Source organism: Chelonoidis abingdonii, chromosome 11 (assembly GCF_003597395.2).
Source record: "Chelonoidis abingdonii isolate Lonesome George chromosome 11, CheloAbing_2.0, whole genome shotgun sequence".
NCBI lineage: Eukaryota > Metazoa > Chordata > Testudines > Testudinidae > Chelonoidis > Chelonoidis abingdonii.
In genome coordinates, this window is record NC_133779.1 from 4,699,965 (window position 1) to 4,715,940 (window position 15,976).

Genomic DNA, 15,976 nt, shown 5'->3' on the forward strand with positions numbered 1-15,976 from the left:
AGGGCCATGAGCAGCATGCTGGAGAGCCGATCTCAAAAGAGGAGACCAGAGGAGTGAGGCTAGACACAGGCTGCGAGGACAGCTGAGCTGGCGGCGGCTGGAAACCCCAGGGAGGAAGATGAGCTAGTGACGCTAACAGACGGTGTTGGCCCAAGAAGAAATGACCAGGAATCAGTTGAGGCTGGAGATTAGGAGAAGGTTTCTAACCATCAGAGAAAGGAGAGTCTGGAACAGCCTCCCAATAGGAGCAGCGGGGGGCAAACAACCAAAGATGATCTGATGAGGGGGAACTGGATCCATGACCCTATGTCCATCCTATGCACCGTCTCCCAAACACCGCGGTGGCTGCCAAAAGGTGCTGTGATTATTTCTACTTCAAACAGGATGATTTTCGAGGGGGAGATTCACAGGCTGGAGGGTCCCACGGGGAATGAACTGGCCCCATCTCTATACCAGGAACACGAGACTTTGTCTGGTTTGGATCAGAATCAAGACCCATCAAGCCCAGTATCCCATCTTGGACAGCACCGGGCACCAGATACTGCAGAGGAAGGTGTCAGAAACCTACCATGGATAGATGTGGGATAAACACCCTGGAGCGGAACCCTGTTTCCCAATGCCAATGGATGCACTGAGATCGGGGAGTGAGGTCAGCTGGGCCAACCAGTTCAGAGTACCCCTGCTCACGTATGTCATAATCTATATCTACAGGGGTTGTGTAAGGGATCCCTGGAAAACCAAGGACACACTGACCATTAATATTCCTGCACGGGGTACGTACGGGAAACACTCAAAGCACTATACAAATGAGAAGGAAATATGCGGCTAAAATATTTGACCCAGACAAGCCTGGGAAGTGGGGAACCAGGAAAGGCCGACGCCTCCATCCAGGTGCCGTCACAGCTCAGTGGCCATGCATGGGCGTATCGGAGGCTGCAGGGACAGATCGCTTTGCACTGCAGAAAGCATCAGCGGGGAAAAAAAAGCCTGGAACCTTCCCCGGGAAAGCCATGGCATCTTTCCCCACGGCTGGGACCCTGGACTTGGAGAAGTCTCTGGACTATAAAAGAGAGGGCCAAAGAACCCCTAGGTAGGACATGGTGGGAGACCCTAGGCAGGGGGTTGGGAGCGGGGGAGCCACCTTGCTGTAGGTGTGGTAAGAATCTTCCCTATAACCATTCTGGTAGTTTTTCAGGTCTTAATCACTGTGTTTTTCCCAGACCCACAGGGTTAGAAGGGACTGTGAGCGTCATCGAGTCCAGTGGCTCTCAATCTTCCCAGCCTGCTGTACCCCTTTCAGGAGTCTGATTTGTCTTGCATATCCCCAACTTTCACCTCACTTAAAAATGACTTGCTTACAAAATCAGACCTAGAAAGACAAGTGTCCCAGCCACACTGTCCCTGACAAATGGCCGACTTCCTCATTTTTACCACCTAATCGTAAAATAGCTCACTTGGGATATTAATATGGTACTTACATTTCAGTGTATAGTCTCTAGAGCAGTATAAATAAGTTGTCGTTTGTATGAAATTGGAGTTTGTACTGACTGTGCTAGCGCTTTTTATGTAGCCTGTTTGTAAAACTAGGCAAACCTCTAGTGGAGCTGACGTACCCCCTGGAACACCTCTGCGTATCGCAGTAGTACGTGTGCCCCTGGTTGAGAACCACTGCTCTGAACAACATAAATCCTTAGTATGAAATGGAACATATGTCTAACCCTCCGCGAGGTGCAGGATTTGTTGTGTCTACCAACAAAGCCCATTCATGTCACTTTTATTTGCCTTGGTTCCTGTTTCTGACTGCAGCCCTCACACTTAAAACTGCTCTCTTTTCCGTTACAGAAACTTGGCTGATTTTTATTCGAAATCAACCTTTTATTTTGAATCAACCCAGTGCTGGGTTTGGGGGAAAGTCGGGACTGGAGGGTGTGCTGGGGTCACCAAGGCTAGGGAAGCTCAGGGTATGGCTGGAGGGTGACAAGCAGGTTGCTGGAGTCAGAGCTGCTGAATCAGGGCTGCTCAACACACAGACACTCGGCACATGGTTGCAGTCAGGCGGCGAGCTAGAGCAGCTGAACATTTTAAAGTACTCAGGGTTCACCACTTCTCACTGGTCTGGGTTGCCACCCCCGCCCCCCAAATGCGACAGGCTGAGACTCAGGTGATCTAGGATCTATTCCCGGCTCAGCCGCTAGCCTGCTGGCAAGTCACTTCGCCTCTCCGTGCCTCAGTTTCCCCATCACAAAATGGAGAGTAGAATACTGATGACCTTTCTCAAAGTGCTCTGAGATCCACGCATGATAACTGCGAGAGCTGTCTTATTATTAATCTCCTTTCCCACCATTTCCGTTAGCACGAACCCGTCTAACTCTTGCGACAACACAGGACGCCCCGACTTGATGGATCTTACACCAGGAATGGAGTTTTCTTGCTATTTTTTATCCCTTGCTTTCTGCTGCCTGGGACCCTAATTGGAAGCTGTTGGTGGGGAGCTAAAAAACCCGGCTGAGTTTGAATGAACATGACAGGTGCGGGGGTGGGGTGGGGGGGTCTTCATTTTGCTCTTGAATTCTCAGTCCAAATGGACTTTGACTGTCTACTGGTCTGAGCTGGAACATGAGCAAACTGCAGGCCTGGGACCCAGGTCAGAGCATCTGCAGGCAGGAAATCCCCCACCCCATCCACTTGCTCTGGAGCTCAGGGGCGGGGGGGGAGTTCTCTGTCGTTCTCAAGGGGGGCTGCTGGGTGGCCTTTTGAAAGATGCCGACTCATGTAGTATTGACTCTCCTCTGCAGTTCATGTTCTCTTTAGCTCGGTCAGTAGGTCCGAGTAGGGCAGCGACACCCTGGCAATTGAACCAGGGACGCCCCCATTCCCTGAACTAAAGCAGAAGGGGTATTGACTAGAGATGGAGGAGAGATGGAATTGGAGCCAGTGGGTTAGATGAGCACAGATGTGGCCGAGCCTTTAGGCTTTGTCTTGGCTAGAAAACCTGGCTGCATTTAGATCAGGCTGAGAAAGCACAGGCGAGGCATGATCAGTCAAGGCCTGATTTCTCACTGAGCTATGCCTTGTTCCGCCATTTGCGCCCAGGCTAAATGTTACCCGCTCAGAATGGGGGTGAGGTTCACCAGGGCTGTGCAACGCATAGGCCGAGGAAGGATCAGCCGTTCCATGCAAACACACTCGTCTTACGTGGCTCAGTCCCCAGGCACTGGCTTTAAGTGGGAAGGAAGCAGGACTGGGGGCATAAATCACAGCTGGAGTGCTGGTGGGTTTCCTTCAGAGATCGGACGAGCACGCTCGTTTCTTCCTGGGAAATCTGCATGCTAAGAACCTGCGAGGGGCTGTCCAAATCAATAAGGTGCCTGGAGAGCAGAGATGGCAGCCTTCTTCTCAGAGTCAGCCCCGGGGTCAGCGGCTGTCGAGTTGCAACCATTCTCCTCGTGGCAGCTGGAGATCAAATCCAGAGGCTCGATGGCATCGCCTGGGTGACGGGCAGTAATTGCTGTAGGGGAGCGGCCCAGGTAGCAAAGACTAGGTGCTTCTGCAGGCTGCGGATAAATGCCAACAGTGCCTTTCATTTCGCCTGCATTGGACTGGTGGCCAACAGGGTGGGTTACTAGGGTTGGATCAGGCCAGCACTGTAACGCAGCTACCTCTAGGGCAGGGCCGGCTCTAGCAATTTCGCCGTCCCAAGCATGACGGCACGCTGCGGGGGGCGCTCTGCTGCTTGCTGGTCCCGCGGCTCCGGTGGACCTCCTGCAGGCTTCCCTGCAGGGGGTCCGGTGGTCCCGTGGCTCTGGTGGACCTCCTGCAGGCGTGCCTGTGGATGCTCCACTGGAGCCGCAGGACCAATGGACCCTTCGCAGGCACACCTGCGGGAGGTCCACCAGAGCCACCTGCCGCCCTCCCGGCAACCAGCAGAGCACCCCCGCGGCATGCCGCCCCAAGCACGCGCTTGGCGCACTGTGGCCTGGAGCCAGCCCTGCTCCAGAGTGAGGCACGGCTGCAGTGTATATAGGGATCGATCACACAATGCTGAAATGCAGCCACCTCCGGGGTGGAACCTACCCTCTGTTTCACTGCTGCACAGCAATGTGACACAGCAGGATACTGACTAGGGATGGGAGTGATCCTCATGGATGAAGGATTTCCTCTTTCACTGGGCAGATGGGATCCAGAACCGGCTGATCAAACCCAGGGCCAGGAAGGGACGCACTCCCCAGTTTCAAAGCTAGGCCCCCAAATTTCATTGCTGCCTTTTGCACCGTTTTTAGGATCAGCCCCATTTTAATGCCACCTCCCTGCCAATCCTATGACCTCCCAAAGCGCCTCCCCGCCCCCGTGAAATGCCCCACAATGGCCTTTGGCTGCTAAGAATTGGGATCAGGGCTGGCTCCAGGCACCAGCACGCCAAGCGTGTGCTTGGGGCGGCATGCCGCAGGGGGCGCTCTGCCAGTTGCCGGGAGGGCGGCAGGCAGCTCCGGTGGACCTCCTGCAGGCACGCCTGAGGGAGGTCCACTGGAGCCGCGGGACCGGCGAGCGGCAGAGCGCCCCCTGCGGCGTGCCGCCGTGCTTGGGGCGGCGAAATTGCTAGAGCCGGCCCTGATTGGGATGTGCAGGATCAGATTCCTTAAAGGCTCCCACCCACTCGGGGATGTGTGGCCCCTGTCCTAGAGCTAGGGAAAGAATGGATTTTTTGGTTCACGGGCAAGTCTGAAAAATGGGGTGGGGGAGGGAGGGAAGGCATCATTCCGGGTGGGACTGAAAACAAAATTTTCTAAAACTTTTGGCAACTCGAAAAATTGGGGGTGAGGGTGGGGAGAGGGAGGAGGAGAAACGGTTTCAGGCCAAACAAAACTTTTCAATAGAAGTAACTGGTTGTAAAACTTTCCTGGCCCCGTTTGTGGAGATAAACCAGCTGCTTTAGAAAGCAGGTAAGGAAGGAGCTCAGGACAGCTCCAGTTTCAACTTTACCATCCTTTGCCGGAGACAACAATACCCAAGGCAGACTGCACATAGCTGGGGCCAGGAAGGGACACCCTGCCTGATCTGAAGTTCAGCCCGGATTGCCATGCTGACTGTCCTGGTGTTTTCAAGATTGGCTCCATTTTAATTCCCTTCCACCCTGGCCTGGAACCCTGAAATGCCAGGTCTCTATTTTCTTTTCCTTCCCTCTCTAGGTACCGTATCTATCGACTTTGACCACTCAAACGGTTTCAGGCGGCTTTAAAGGCAATGTTGAATAAAAAGTCATTTCAAAGCAAAAAGATCAAAACTTTTTTTTAAGATGCCGAAATGAAGCATTTTCATCTTTTCTGATTTCTTTTTACTTTTTTTCCCCAAATTTTTGCAGCAAAACCAATTTGCTGAAACAACCCAAATGCACAAAAATTGGGTTATGGGGTCTAGAGAGATGGATTTATTTATTTTTAATTAAATGGAAGCTTAGATTCCAGCGCATAAACCTGCAGCCACAAATTGCAAGTGAGCCTGCCTATAAGATCAGAATCTAAGGCACCTCCCAGCATCCCAGCGCCCCAGTCTCTTATGTGTCAGGCCCTATCAAATTTATGGTCCCTTTTGGTCAATTTCATGGTCATGGGATTTTAAAAATCGGAAATTTCATGATTTCAGCTATTTAAATCTGAAATTTCACAGGAGTGTAATTGTAGGGGTCCTAACCCAAAAAGGAGTTGTAGGGGGATCACAAAGGTTATTGTACGGGACGTGGGGTTTGCAGTATTTCTACCCTTACTTCTGTGCTGCTGCTGACAGCGGCGCTGCCTGCAGAACTGGGCTCCCAGCCAGCAGCCGCTGCTCTCTAGCTGCCCAGCTCTGAAGGCAGCACAGAAGTAAGGGTGGCAATATCGTGACCCCCCCCTAAAATAACCTTGTGACCCGCCCTGCAACTCCCTTTTGGGTCAGGACCCCCAATTTGAGAAACGCTGATCTGCCCCGTGAAATCTCTATAGTATAGGGTAAAAGCACACAAAAGATCAGATTTCACAGGCGGAGACCAAATTTCACAGTCCGTGACGTGTTTCTCATGGCCGAGAATTTGGTAGGGCCTTACTTATATGCATAGCTGCTTCCTTCTCTGTAGCAGGCAATACTTAGTTGTGGTTCTTCAAAAATTTGAAAAACCACATCAGCCCCATAACTAGGCTTGGCAGAATTGGAGTTTTATTTTTCTATCATTTTGATGGGTCATCTCAATGTTTATTTTTAAGCATTTTTTCAGATATTTATCGATATAAAGTTTCACAGTTGTGCAAAATTATGGGTTTGACGCCTCCGTTTAAACATTATCATCGGTTTAAACTTTCATAGTCACAGGAAATTGGGAGGGAACGACAGACAACAGGGAGGGGGCTCAGACAATAATTATTTAATGACAGTAGAGGCTGTGATTCAAAAGTTAAAGCTTTAGAACTGTTAAAACACAAATCGTCAACGTCACATCTCAAAATAGGCAAAGTTAATATCCTTAACTCCAACTCTAATGAGTTTCAAGTAGCATTTTTCTTATGCTGCCAATCTGTACATTTCAATTGTTATCAATGGAAAGAATGTTTCTTCGCTTTGGTTTGTGTGCTCACACGCATGTGTGCTGCGAAATGAATGTTTCCCGACATTTACTGATGAAAGTCAAATCCTTTCAAGCTTAACCATAACTAAGCAGGTTTTTTCCTTCAAATCATAAGCGTCAGGGCAGGGCCTGCAAGGAGACGTAGTGCTGGATGGGAAATTGTGCTTTGAGGGGTGAGTGATCAGGGTGTTTGGATATTTCAGGGACGGCAGACCTTGATAGTAAGGTTCTCAGAAGATCTTGTGCTTAAGAGATTAGGACTCAAGAGACATGGGTTTCTACCTTGGCTCTGGCTAGCACTGGGTACATCATTTAATCACTCTGTGCCTCCGTTTCCCTCTCAGGAAACTGGAGGTAATGATCCTCTCTTTGTTTATTTAGATGGTGAGCTCATCGATTCCAAGGCCAGTCGGGATAATCTAGACTGGCCGCCTGTATAGCACAGGCCAGAGAACTGCCATGAAATAATTCCAGAGCAGCTCTGTTAGAAAAACATCTCATCTTGATTTATGAATCGTCAGTGCTGGAGAATCCACCATGACCCTGGGTAAGTTGTTACAGTGGTTAGTGACTTTCACCGTTAAAAATTTACGCCTTATTTCCAGTCTGAATTTGTCTAGCTTCAGTGTCCAGCCATTGGCTCGTGTTAGACCTGCCTCTGCTAGGCTGAAGAGCACGTTATTCAATATTTGTTCCCCACGTAGGCACTGATAGACTGCGATCAAGTCACTCCTTCACCTCTTTGTTAAGTGAAATAGATCGAGCTCCTTGAGTCTATCACTATAAGGCAGGTTTTCTAATCCGTTAATCATTCTCGTGGATCTTCTCTGACCCCTCTCCAATTCATCAGCCTCCTTCTTGAATTGTGGGTCCCAGAACCGGACACAGGATTCCAGCAGCGGTCACACCACTGCCAAATACAGAGGGGAAATAACCTCTATGCTCCTGCTTGAGATTTCCCTGCTTCTGCACGAGCCCTTTTGGCCACAGTGGGAGCTCATGTTCAGCTGATTATCCATCACCCTCCCTGCCCGCCCCCCACAAAAAAACCCACCCTTTTTCAGAGTCACTGCCTCATAGGATAGAACCCCCAATCCTGCAAGCTCCTTGGAGCGGGGACAGTATCTGTGCAGCACCTGGCACAATAGGGCTCCTCCCAGGTGCTACCGTAATGGCAGGTAGGTAGAAAGAGCTGGGGGGATGGCTCAGCTGGACTCAGCATTCAGCATCATTCTGGGGTCTGGGGTGGGTTTGCTGCATGACGCTTTCTGCCTGCGTGCAGTGAAAGTTTGATGGTGGCTGCCTCAGATATTCTGCTTCACCATTCCTGCCTTTTCCATCTTTGGGGGCTTGGGAATCCCTTACCCCAGCAGAACAGCTCCCCTGTGTCACCAGGCCTCTCCAGGGACTCACTGGTGTCACCACGACCAAAATTGGGGGTGGGGGTGATGGCAATGTGCTGGGGGCTGCACAGACACATGAGATCTTGCACAGGCACAGGGATAGGAAAGTGCATGGCCATGGTCACAGGGACCAGCATCAGCACACAGGTCTGCGGGATCACAGTCTGGTGCCCTGTTCTCCAGACTAAGTTGCACACGTATGTATTAGTGGGGAACTCTGGACATTCAGAGCAATCTGCTGACTGCTGCAACTGCCCAAGAAGCTCACCTTCACCCCAGGGGCAATACAATTCCTGCTGGCCCGGGCAGGGGGAGAATCCCCAGTGCCCAAAGGTGGCAGCAAAATGCACTAACTGCCGGGCTCATGGGATGGCAGGGAGAGCATCTCTAATATATGTATCTGCCTGCGAACTCCCCCGAACTCCTTGGCTCTGGTGGTTTGTACTGGCTCATTTAGGGTGGTTTGCAGATCCCCCCCAGTTTGGTTCAGGCATAGCTCTCATTTTAACACATAAAATCAAATTAAAACTGCCCCCACTCTCTGGCCCCCATGGCCATGTCATGCAATAGACACTCAGAATGGGATCATGTTGACGGGATGAAAGGTACAAACAGCCAGGGATTGCTCATCCAGTGCTGAAATGCAGCCACCTCTGGCGCAGGGCACAGCAGCTGTTTATATAACGATTGCTCACTCAGCGCTGTGATGCAGCTACCTCTAGGGTGAGGTACCACAACAGGGATTGCTCACCCAGTGCCGAAATGCAGCTGACTCTGGGATGGGATTCAGGGGCTATTTATACGTGTATTGTTCGTGCAGCACTGAAATGCAGCCACCTCTGGCATAGGGCACAGTGGCTTTTTATACAGGGATTGCTCACCCTGTGCTGAAATGCAGCCACCTCTAGGGTGAGGCTCAGGGGCTGTTTATACAAGGATTGCTCACCCAGCACTGAAAGGCAGCCGCTTCTAGGGTGGAACATAGCTATTGTCTGACAGCTGCACAGCAAAATGATGCAGCAGTTTTAGGGAAGAAAGTATTCTGCTTCTGTTTGAAATTGCGGGGATATTTAAGGAGGAAAAGTGCAATTACCCGAGATGGAATCAATACCCTTAATCCCACAGATAGTGCCACGGGGATCTGCCAACACTACAAGCAGCCAGGCCTTCAGTTTTGCACCTCATGGACATCTTCAGCAGCACAGCACCCCCTAGCACCACATGGGGTCAGCACTAACTCAGAGGGGAAGAGCGCCACCTACCCCACTCCCTGCAGCACAGCACCCCCTAGTGGGAGAGCGATGCCTACAGAGCCATGCGTCCCACTCCCTGCAGCACAGCGCCCCCTATGGCCCCATTAGTGTCAACCCTGCCTCTGACGAAATAGCACCATCTCCCCGTTTGCAGTACCCCGGGGTTGTCTGACTTGTCTCCAACCCAAGTACTGGGCCAGCCTGACCCTGCACAGCTTGGGAGCTCAAAGCGGACACCAGGCAAGGGGCCCGGGGTGCTCACATGTAAAAAGCATGGGCCATTCCCTTTGGATTGGGAGGGGGCCACAGCTAGATTCCACACCGATGCACAGAGGCGAGCCACGCAGAACGGGGCCCCCAAGGGCAAAGCGATGGAGAATCGGGACCCAACAGAGTCACTCCAGGAAATTGCTTTGCCAGGGCTCCAGGCACCTCTGCACGGTGTCTGTCACTGGCCTGGGTGGATGGTTGAGGGGAAGGGGAGGAGGCTGACCAATTGCTGTTTAAAATATTACCATACGCCTCTTCTGACAATTAGGCAGCAGCCTGGGGAGACGGCTGTAATGAGAGCTCTCCAGCGATAATTAGCCTGATCCGTCTGGCTCAGCCGCGCTTGCCCTGAAACGTCAGGGATCCAAGCTGCAGGACGGCACCGGGATCAGAGACCGTGAATCCGCCGTCTCCCGCTGCATCCCCTAGGTGATGTGTGGAGCCTACGGTCAAAACCTGCCACGCTTCCCTAGGCCTGGGATGGGCAGGGGAGATGGAGATGCCAGTTGGCCCAATCCAGCACCCCCTGGAGTGAATGGGAAGTGTCCAATTGGCTTCAGGGGGCATCGGTTCAGGCCTATAGCCTGGGGAAATTGGGAGCATCTGGTCCAGGCTCTGTGTTACATCCAGCACCCAGGGGGGGGGAGCGGATTGGGGCGTGGGCAGAGCACACTGAGCTGTGGGTGTTCTCTGCCTCCCAGGCCCCATACGGGGACCGGATCTCTCACCAGCCAAGGAGGAGAGGGAACTGGGGGGAGAGTAGAATTAGGGGATGCGCGCTCTGCTTTTAACAGGAGAGGGAGCCTGTTCTCCCCCCGGTGCTTTAACCCCTTCTCGCTAGACAAGGAGAGTTTTCCCTGATGTTCAGCCTTTGCTGAACCCTCACCCCATGCACCGCCCCAACCCACATCATCTGGCCATGGGGTTTGCCCCCCTTTCCAAAAGACACACACCATTGTCTCATCCTCCCCCACCCCGCACCCCCCATTAGCCAGGCAATGCTCAATTCATCTCTCTCCCCAGGTTGGCCTCTGCATCCCCTGTAACCCATTAATTCCCGGGAAGCCGGGACTCACCTGCAAAATGTGTCCTCCCAGATGCTGTTCAAAGAGCTTGGTCAGCAGAGCTGCCATGTTCCTCCTGCCGAGACCTGCAGAGAGGAATGCAAGCAGTCAGAGCCGGCCTCCGCTGCATGGTGCCCGCTCCCCCCAGCCCGTGGGTGTGATCGTGAGGGACTGGCCACGCCGGTTCCAACCCTAATGGAACCAGTAGCCTCCAGTTCCCTCCTCTTGACTGAGTCACTCTCCCCACCCCACCCCGTGCCTCAGTTTCCCAGTAAAATGGGGATGGTAGCGAATATGTCCCTAACTCCCCAGGAGCGCTGGGGGGGTCGTGAGTCAGTGACAGAACTTTGCCTGTCTTTAGCAGCTGCAATCTGAGGAGCCCAAAGCATTTTGTAAACATGACTGATTTAGGCCTCAGACACATGCATGCCGGGGCGGGGGGGGGGGGGGGGCAGGTAAACCCCCACGTGAAGGATGGAGGAAACCAACGTACAGAAGTTGCTTAAGGCACCGAGTGAGTCAAGGGCAGAAGCAGGAGCTCTGGCTCCCAAATCCCTGCTTTAACCATTAAGCCCCCCTCCCCGTGTTGGGAATAAACCCAGGAGCTGACTCCCAGCACCCTCCCAACCATTAGGTCCTGCTCCCCTCCCAGAGGCAGGGATAGAACCCAGGAGTCCTGATTCCCAGCCTGCCTCCTTGCTCTAACCACTAGCCACCACTCCCCTCCCAGAGCTAGGAATAGAACCCAGGAGTCCTGATTCCCAGCCCCACCCCCCTTGCTGTAACCACTGGACCCCACCCGCCACCCAGTAGGAATTTTCCAAACCATCCTTGGCTTGGAGTGATACCCCAGTGGCTGACAGCTCACAATGCAGGCCTGGTCTCCGATGGGGGTGGAGCGCAGGATGGGGTTGGGGGGACACGCACCGAGACTAGACCGTGGGGGGTGGGGGCACAGCAGGAATCTGTGTCGTGGGGCTGAGGAAAGAGAGGAGCCAGGATGAGGACAGGTAGGAAGTAGACAGCAGTACAGCCCCTGAGCCAGCACCCTCTGCCCTGGCATCCCCTCTGCAGCTGGAGATGGGGGGGAGAATCAGGGTCTCCTGTGCCTCCCAGAGTCTCAGCTGTTCTCACTTCGGGGCAAGGCAGGTTGCTGAAACGAACGAACTGCAGGGTCACGGTGAGCTACTTATGTCCCGCCGCACCACCCACCTGGAGGCCCAAAACACTCGGAAGCATGGAAGCTGTAGCCCTTCCATCAAGGAGAAATGAACGACTGGGGGGTTCTTCCCCAGCCAGGGTAACAAGCGGAGCGAGCAGCTCTGAGCACACGGGCTGAAATAAGCATTGTCTATGCCGTGAATGTCAGTTGCATCCAGTCTCCCCCGGTAGCGTTCACGCGAGTTATAACTCAAGTGCCGTCCACACACAAGACACCCGTCACTCAAGGGCAGTGCAGATTTTAACGCAAGCTGGCTGCCATGCCAGGGGTCATAAGTTACAGCGTCACTCAGCCCAGCGCACCGGCCGCTAACACGACCCCTCTGTGCTGTGTTTTCTTGGACAGGTGGCTGCTCTCACCTGAGCTAGGCTCAATTCTGCAGATATCTCGAGTTAACTCTCCAGCAAACATGCTGCCTAAGGACCCTCACCGGTGTTACTCTATCAGCTCCAGCACAGTGACTCCTGATTTACACCTGGATCAGGGTGATGGGAATCAGCCCCCTTGACTCCAGTGGCGTTACTTCTGATTTACAAAGGGCAAGAAGTGAGGGAGGACAAGTCTCCCTGAAGTCCAGTGAAATTTATAAGGCAGTGTCTGTTTCCTGGAGGTTTGTGGGGTGGGGGGATCTTACAGAGCCAGGGTCTCATCCTGCATCTTAAAAAACACACACACGCACACACACACACACAACTTGGTGAACGAGGATTTGCACATCACGCAAACCAGAGAGACCCACTGCACTGGGGAGAGGGAGAGAATTTGCCATTGTCCTTTGAACATTCCAGGCGGATGGCAGTGGAATACTTATCAGCTCTGCATTCACAGCTCCCCCAAAAGCCTGAAAGGTTCACAGGACCTGAGCTTAACCTTTCTTTCAGGCTTTTCTCATTGCTACACAGAGCCCTGGCTCATAGCAGCTGAAGGCAAAGATCCCTGGCTCTTGGGGTTGATGGAGGAGCTGGAAGGGAGGTGGGGGCAGGAACCGAACTGATCAAGACAACAAGGAACAAGGTGACTGAGGGTGAGGGGAGGTGGTCGCCTCCAGGATGAAGACAGTGGTTCCCCAGGGGTTTGTCGCTAGAGTTGGCCGAAAAAAATGTCGCCAGAACCGTTTTCCATCAGAAAACGCAGTTGTGTTGAATCCGAAAGGGGTCGATTTTGATGAAATTTTTGCTGGAAAAAATGTTAAAATAAATCAGTTTAACTTTCTTGCTTTGATTCACTTAGGTTCGACTTCTACAGCACGTTAAAAATCTTCATTTTGTTATATTGATACATGATATTTAATATCATATTTTATATAGTTTATTCTGACATTTATAAAATAACGCTTTGAGGTTATGAAAAGGAAACATTCACAGGCTTCCAGAATGAATTCTTTGGGAATTTTCAACCCATGCGCCATTTTCAAAATTTCAACGCTTCATTCCAATTCAGGACGAAAATGAGTTCCCCCGTGACAGATTTCCCCACAGGAGGCAAATTCCATTTTCTGACCAGCTCCCTCCTTCGCCACCTTCCTCAGCTGTCTCCCCAGATGGGACAAACTTGTCTCCTGACCCCTTTATGCCCCACTGATGGACTGAACATTTTCACGAAAAAAAACCCACAATTTTTTTTCAATGAAACTGAAACCAAAAAATTAAGAGTAAAATTGGTTGTGTGTTGACTTTCTCATTCATATATTTTCTTCCTTTTCTTTTTTCCTTCCCTCCATCTCCCCTCACCCCTCCACTCTCTCTCTGGGGCATGCACACTCTTGCGTTCCTTCTTTTTCTTTCTAAATTGGCTGAAATCAAACTCAGGAGTAGCTGGGCAGGAGCTCTGGCCTGGGTTATTCAGGAGGTCAGACTAGATAATGGTCACAACGGTCTTTTTCTGGTCTTAAAAATCTGTGAGTTTATGGGAGGGAAATCACTAATTTTTTTAAAAAATAATCAAAATTGGGTCTGTTCTGAACCCAGTGAAAAGAAAAGAGTTTTGACATTTCAAGGGGAATTGACTTTCTTTTTTCAACCTGCTGTTCCCTGCCCTCCCCAGCTCTGTCCCATAAGCCACCTAGTGTGGGTACAAGAACCTTCTCCTCTGCTGCTCCAACTTTCATGTATCCTTCTGCTTCATTGTCTGTCCCCTTTGCCCAAACCTGGAAGCACCACCTCCACCTCCACCCTCACTCCCAAACCTCTTTCCCATACACTTTCATTTCGCCACTGCCCTCTGTTACTGTAAAACTCTCGCTAATACGAGGATCTTTCCTCTCCTCGAAGAGTTAAGCACAGAATGGCAGTGCTGCTTTATAAAACACAAGGGAACAGCTGTGAGACTCTGAAGCAAGTCACTCCCCCTGCCTTGTGCCTCAGTTTCCCCATCTATAATAATAATTCCCCTCCTTCCTACAGGGATCAGGAAGGCAGTTCTGGCTTGTAAAATGCTTTGAGATCCTCCACAAGTGCCAGATAAGTGCAAATTGATCACTTAATAGTAACACTTTCCTCTCCTACGTGCATGCTTGATCTCCAAGCACTTTACAAAGGTGGCCAATATCAGAGCTGGGTGAATAACAGATTTTTTGATTCATTGGTAATTCTGAAAAGTCTAAAAAAATTGTTTGGGGTTGGACTGAAAACAAAAATTCTAGACATGCCTGGTGAATGGAAAAGTTGGGGAAAAAACTGTTTTGGGTCAAATCAAACATTTGGTTCTGACATAATCAAAATGTCTTGCTTTGATTTTGATAATTTTTAATTAAAAAAAATAAAATCAAAGGAAACTCTGAAATATGAAGTCGTTGCAAACTGAAAAAAACAATCACAGTGAAATGAAACAGTTTGAGACTTTTGGAGGTTTTTGTTTTCCCCAAACCAACAATTTACTGAAATTAGCACGAAGTCACAAAGCATTTTGGTGTTGCTGAATCAGCATTTTTGGGCCATGAACCTTTCACCTGAAAAATGTCACCCAGCTGTAGACTGTATCGTTCTCCTCATTTTACAGCAGGGAAAACTGAGGCACACAGCGGGGAAATGACTCACCCAAGGTCACCCAGCAGCCCCTGACAGAGCTGGGAATAGTACCTAACTCTCCCACATCTGCTCCTCCACACTGCCTCCCTATGTTATTGCAAAGCCAGTTCTGCAGGGTACCCAGCAGTCTAGATTAAATAATGTTACGGTTTATTATATGTATTATGGTAGTGCCTAGGCACCCATCATGGGCCTGGACCTCATTGTGCTAGCCACTGTACATATTTTTTGCTATTAGATGTATTATGGTAGCACGTAGGAGCCCCAGGACTCCATTGTGCTGGACCAGGCCGCTAGGCGCTGTGCAGACACAGAACTAAAAGCCAGGCCCTGCCCCAAGGAGCTGGCAGTCGAAGTAAGGTGCCTAATGTCTAGCCGCGGGAGTCTGCAACTGATATGTGTCCAGGGCTTAAGGCCCACGGCTGGAGGCAGGCTGTAATGCTCTTCACCCCGCTCCTTGTTAGCCCTCAAGGGACGAGGCCTTTCGAGTGTTCCACAAAACTTCCAGGGCACTGGACTGGGATTCAGAAAACCGGGATCCTGTTCATAGACTCACAGAGTTCAAGGTCAGAAGGGATGAAGAGCTCTCCTAGTGCGTGTGACCACTGGTACATCACAGGCTGCCAGCCCCTCCCAGCAACCGCACACTCAGGGCCGGCTCCAGGGTTTTTGCTGCCCCAAGCGGTGAAGAGTTAAAAAAAAAGAAGCTGAGATCAGCGGCACTTTGGCTGATGCTCTACCGCTCCGCTTCATTCTTGGGCGGCAATTCGGCGGCTGGTCCTTCCCTCCGAGAGGGACTGAGGGGCCCACCACCTAAGAACCCGGATGTGCCACCCCCTTCCCTGGACCACCCCAAGCACCAGCTTGCTGTGCTGGTGCCTGGAGCCGGCCCTGCGCACACTAATCCCAACAACCGAAAATCCACCACGGCCCACAGGAGACAAGACTATTGCATGCCACAGGCGGAGAACAGGAGGGACTGAGGGCACGGAAATGGTTAACTGAGATCTACCCAGGTAATCGGGCAAGAGACCTGCACCCCACACTGCAGAGGAAGGCGCAAAACCCCTCAGACTCCCTGCCAATCTGACGTGGGGGGTGGATTCCTTCCCAACCCAACACGTGGTGATCAGTTCAACTTGG

General features: G+C 51.5%; 1 protein-coding gene across 2 annotated transcripts in view; it reads right to left on the reverse strand.

The window, feature by feature from the left end:
* The window catches only part of NPAS1 (neuronal PAS domain protein 1), a 98,491-nt gene that overhangs the window by 38,072 nt on the left and 44,443 nt on the right, over positions 1 to 15,976 (reverse strand). For both annotated transcript variants that reach the window (XM_032776205.2, XM_032776204.2), the window contains exon 4: positions 10,598 to 10,671. In XM_032776205.2, the coding sequence (XP_032632096.1) occupies positions 10,598 to 10,671 (74 nt within the window). The remainder of the gene's footprint in view (positions 1 to 10,597; positions 10,672 to 15,976) is intronic.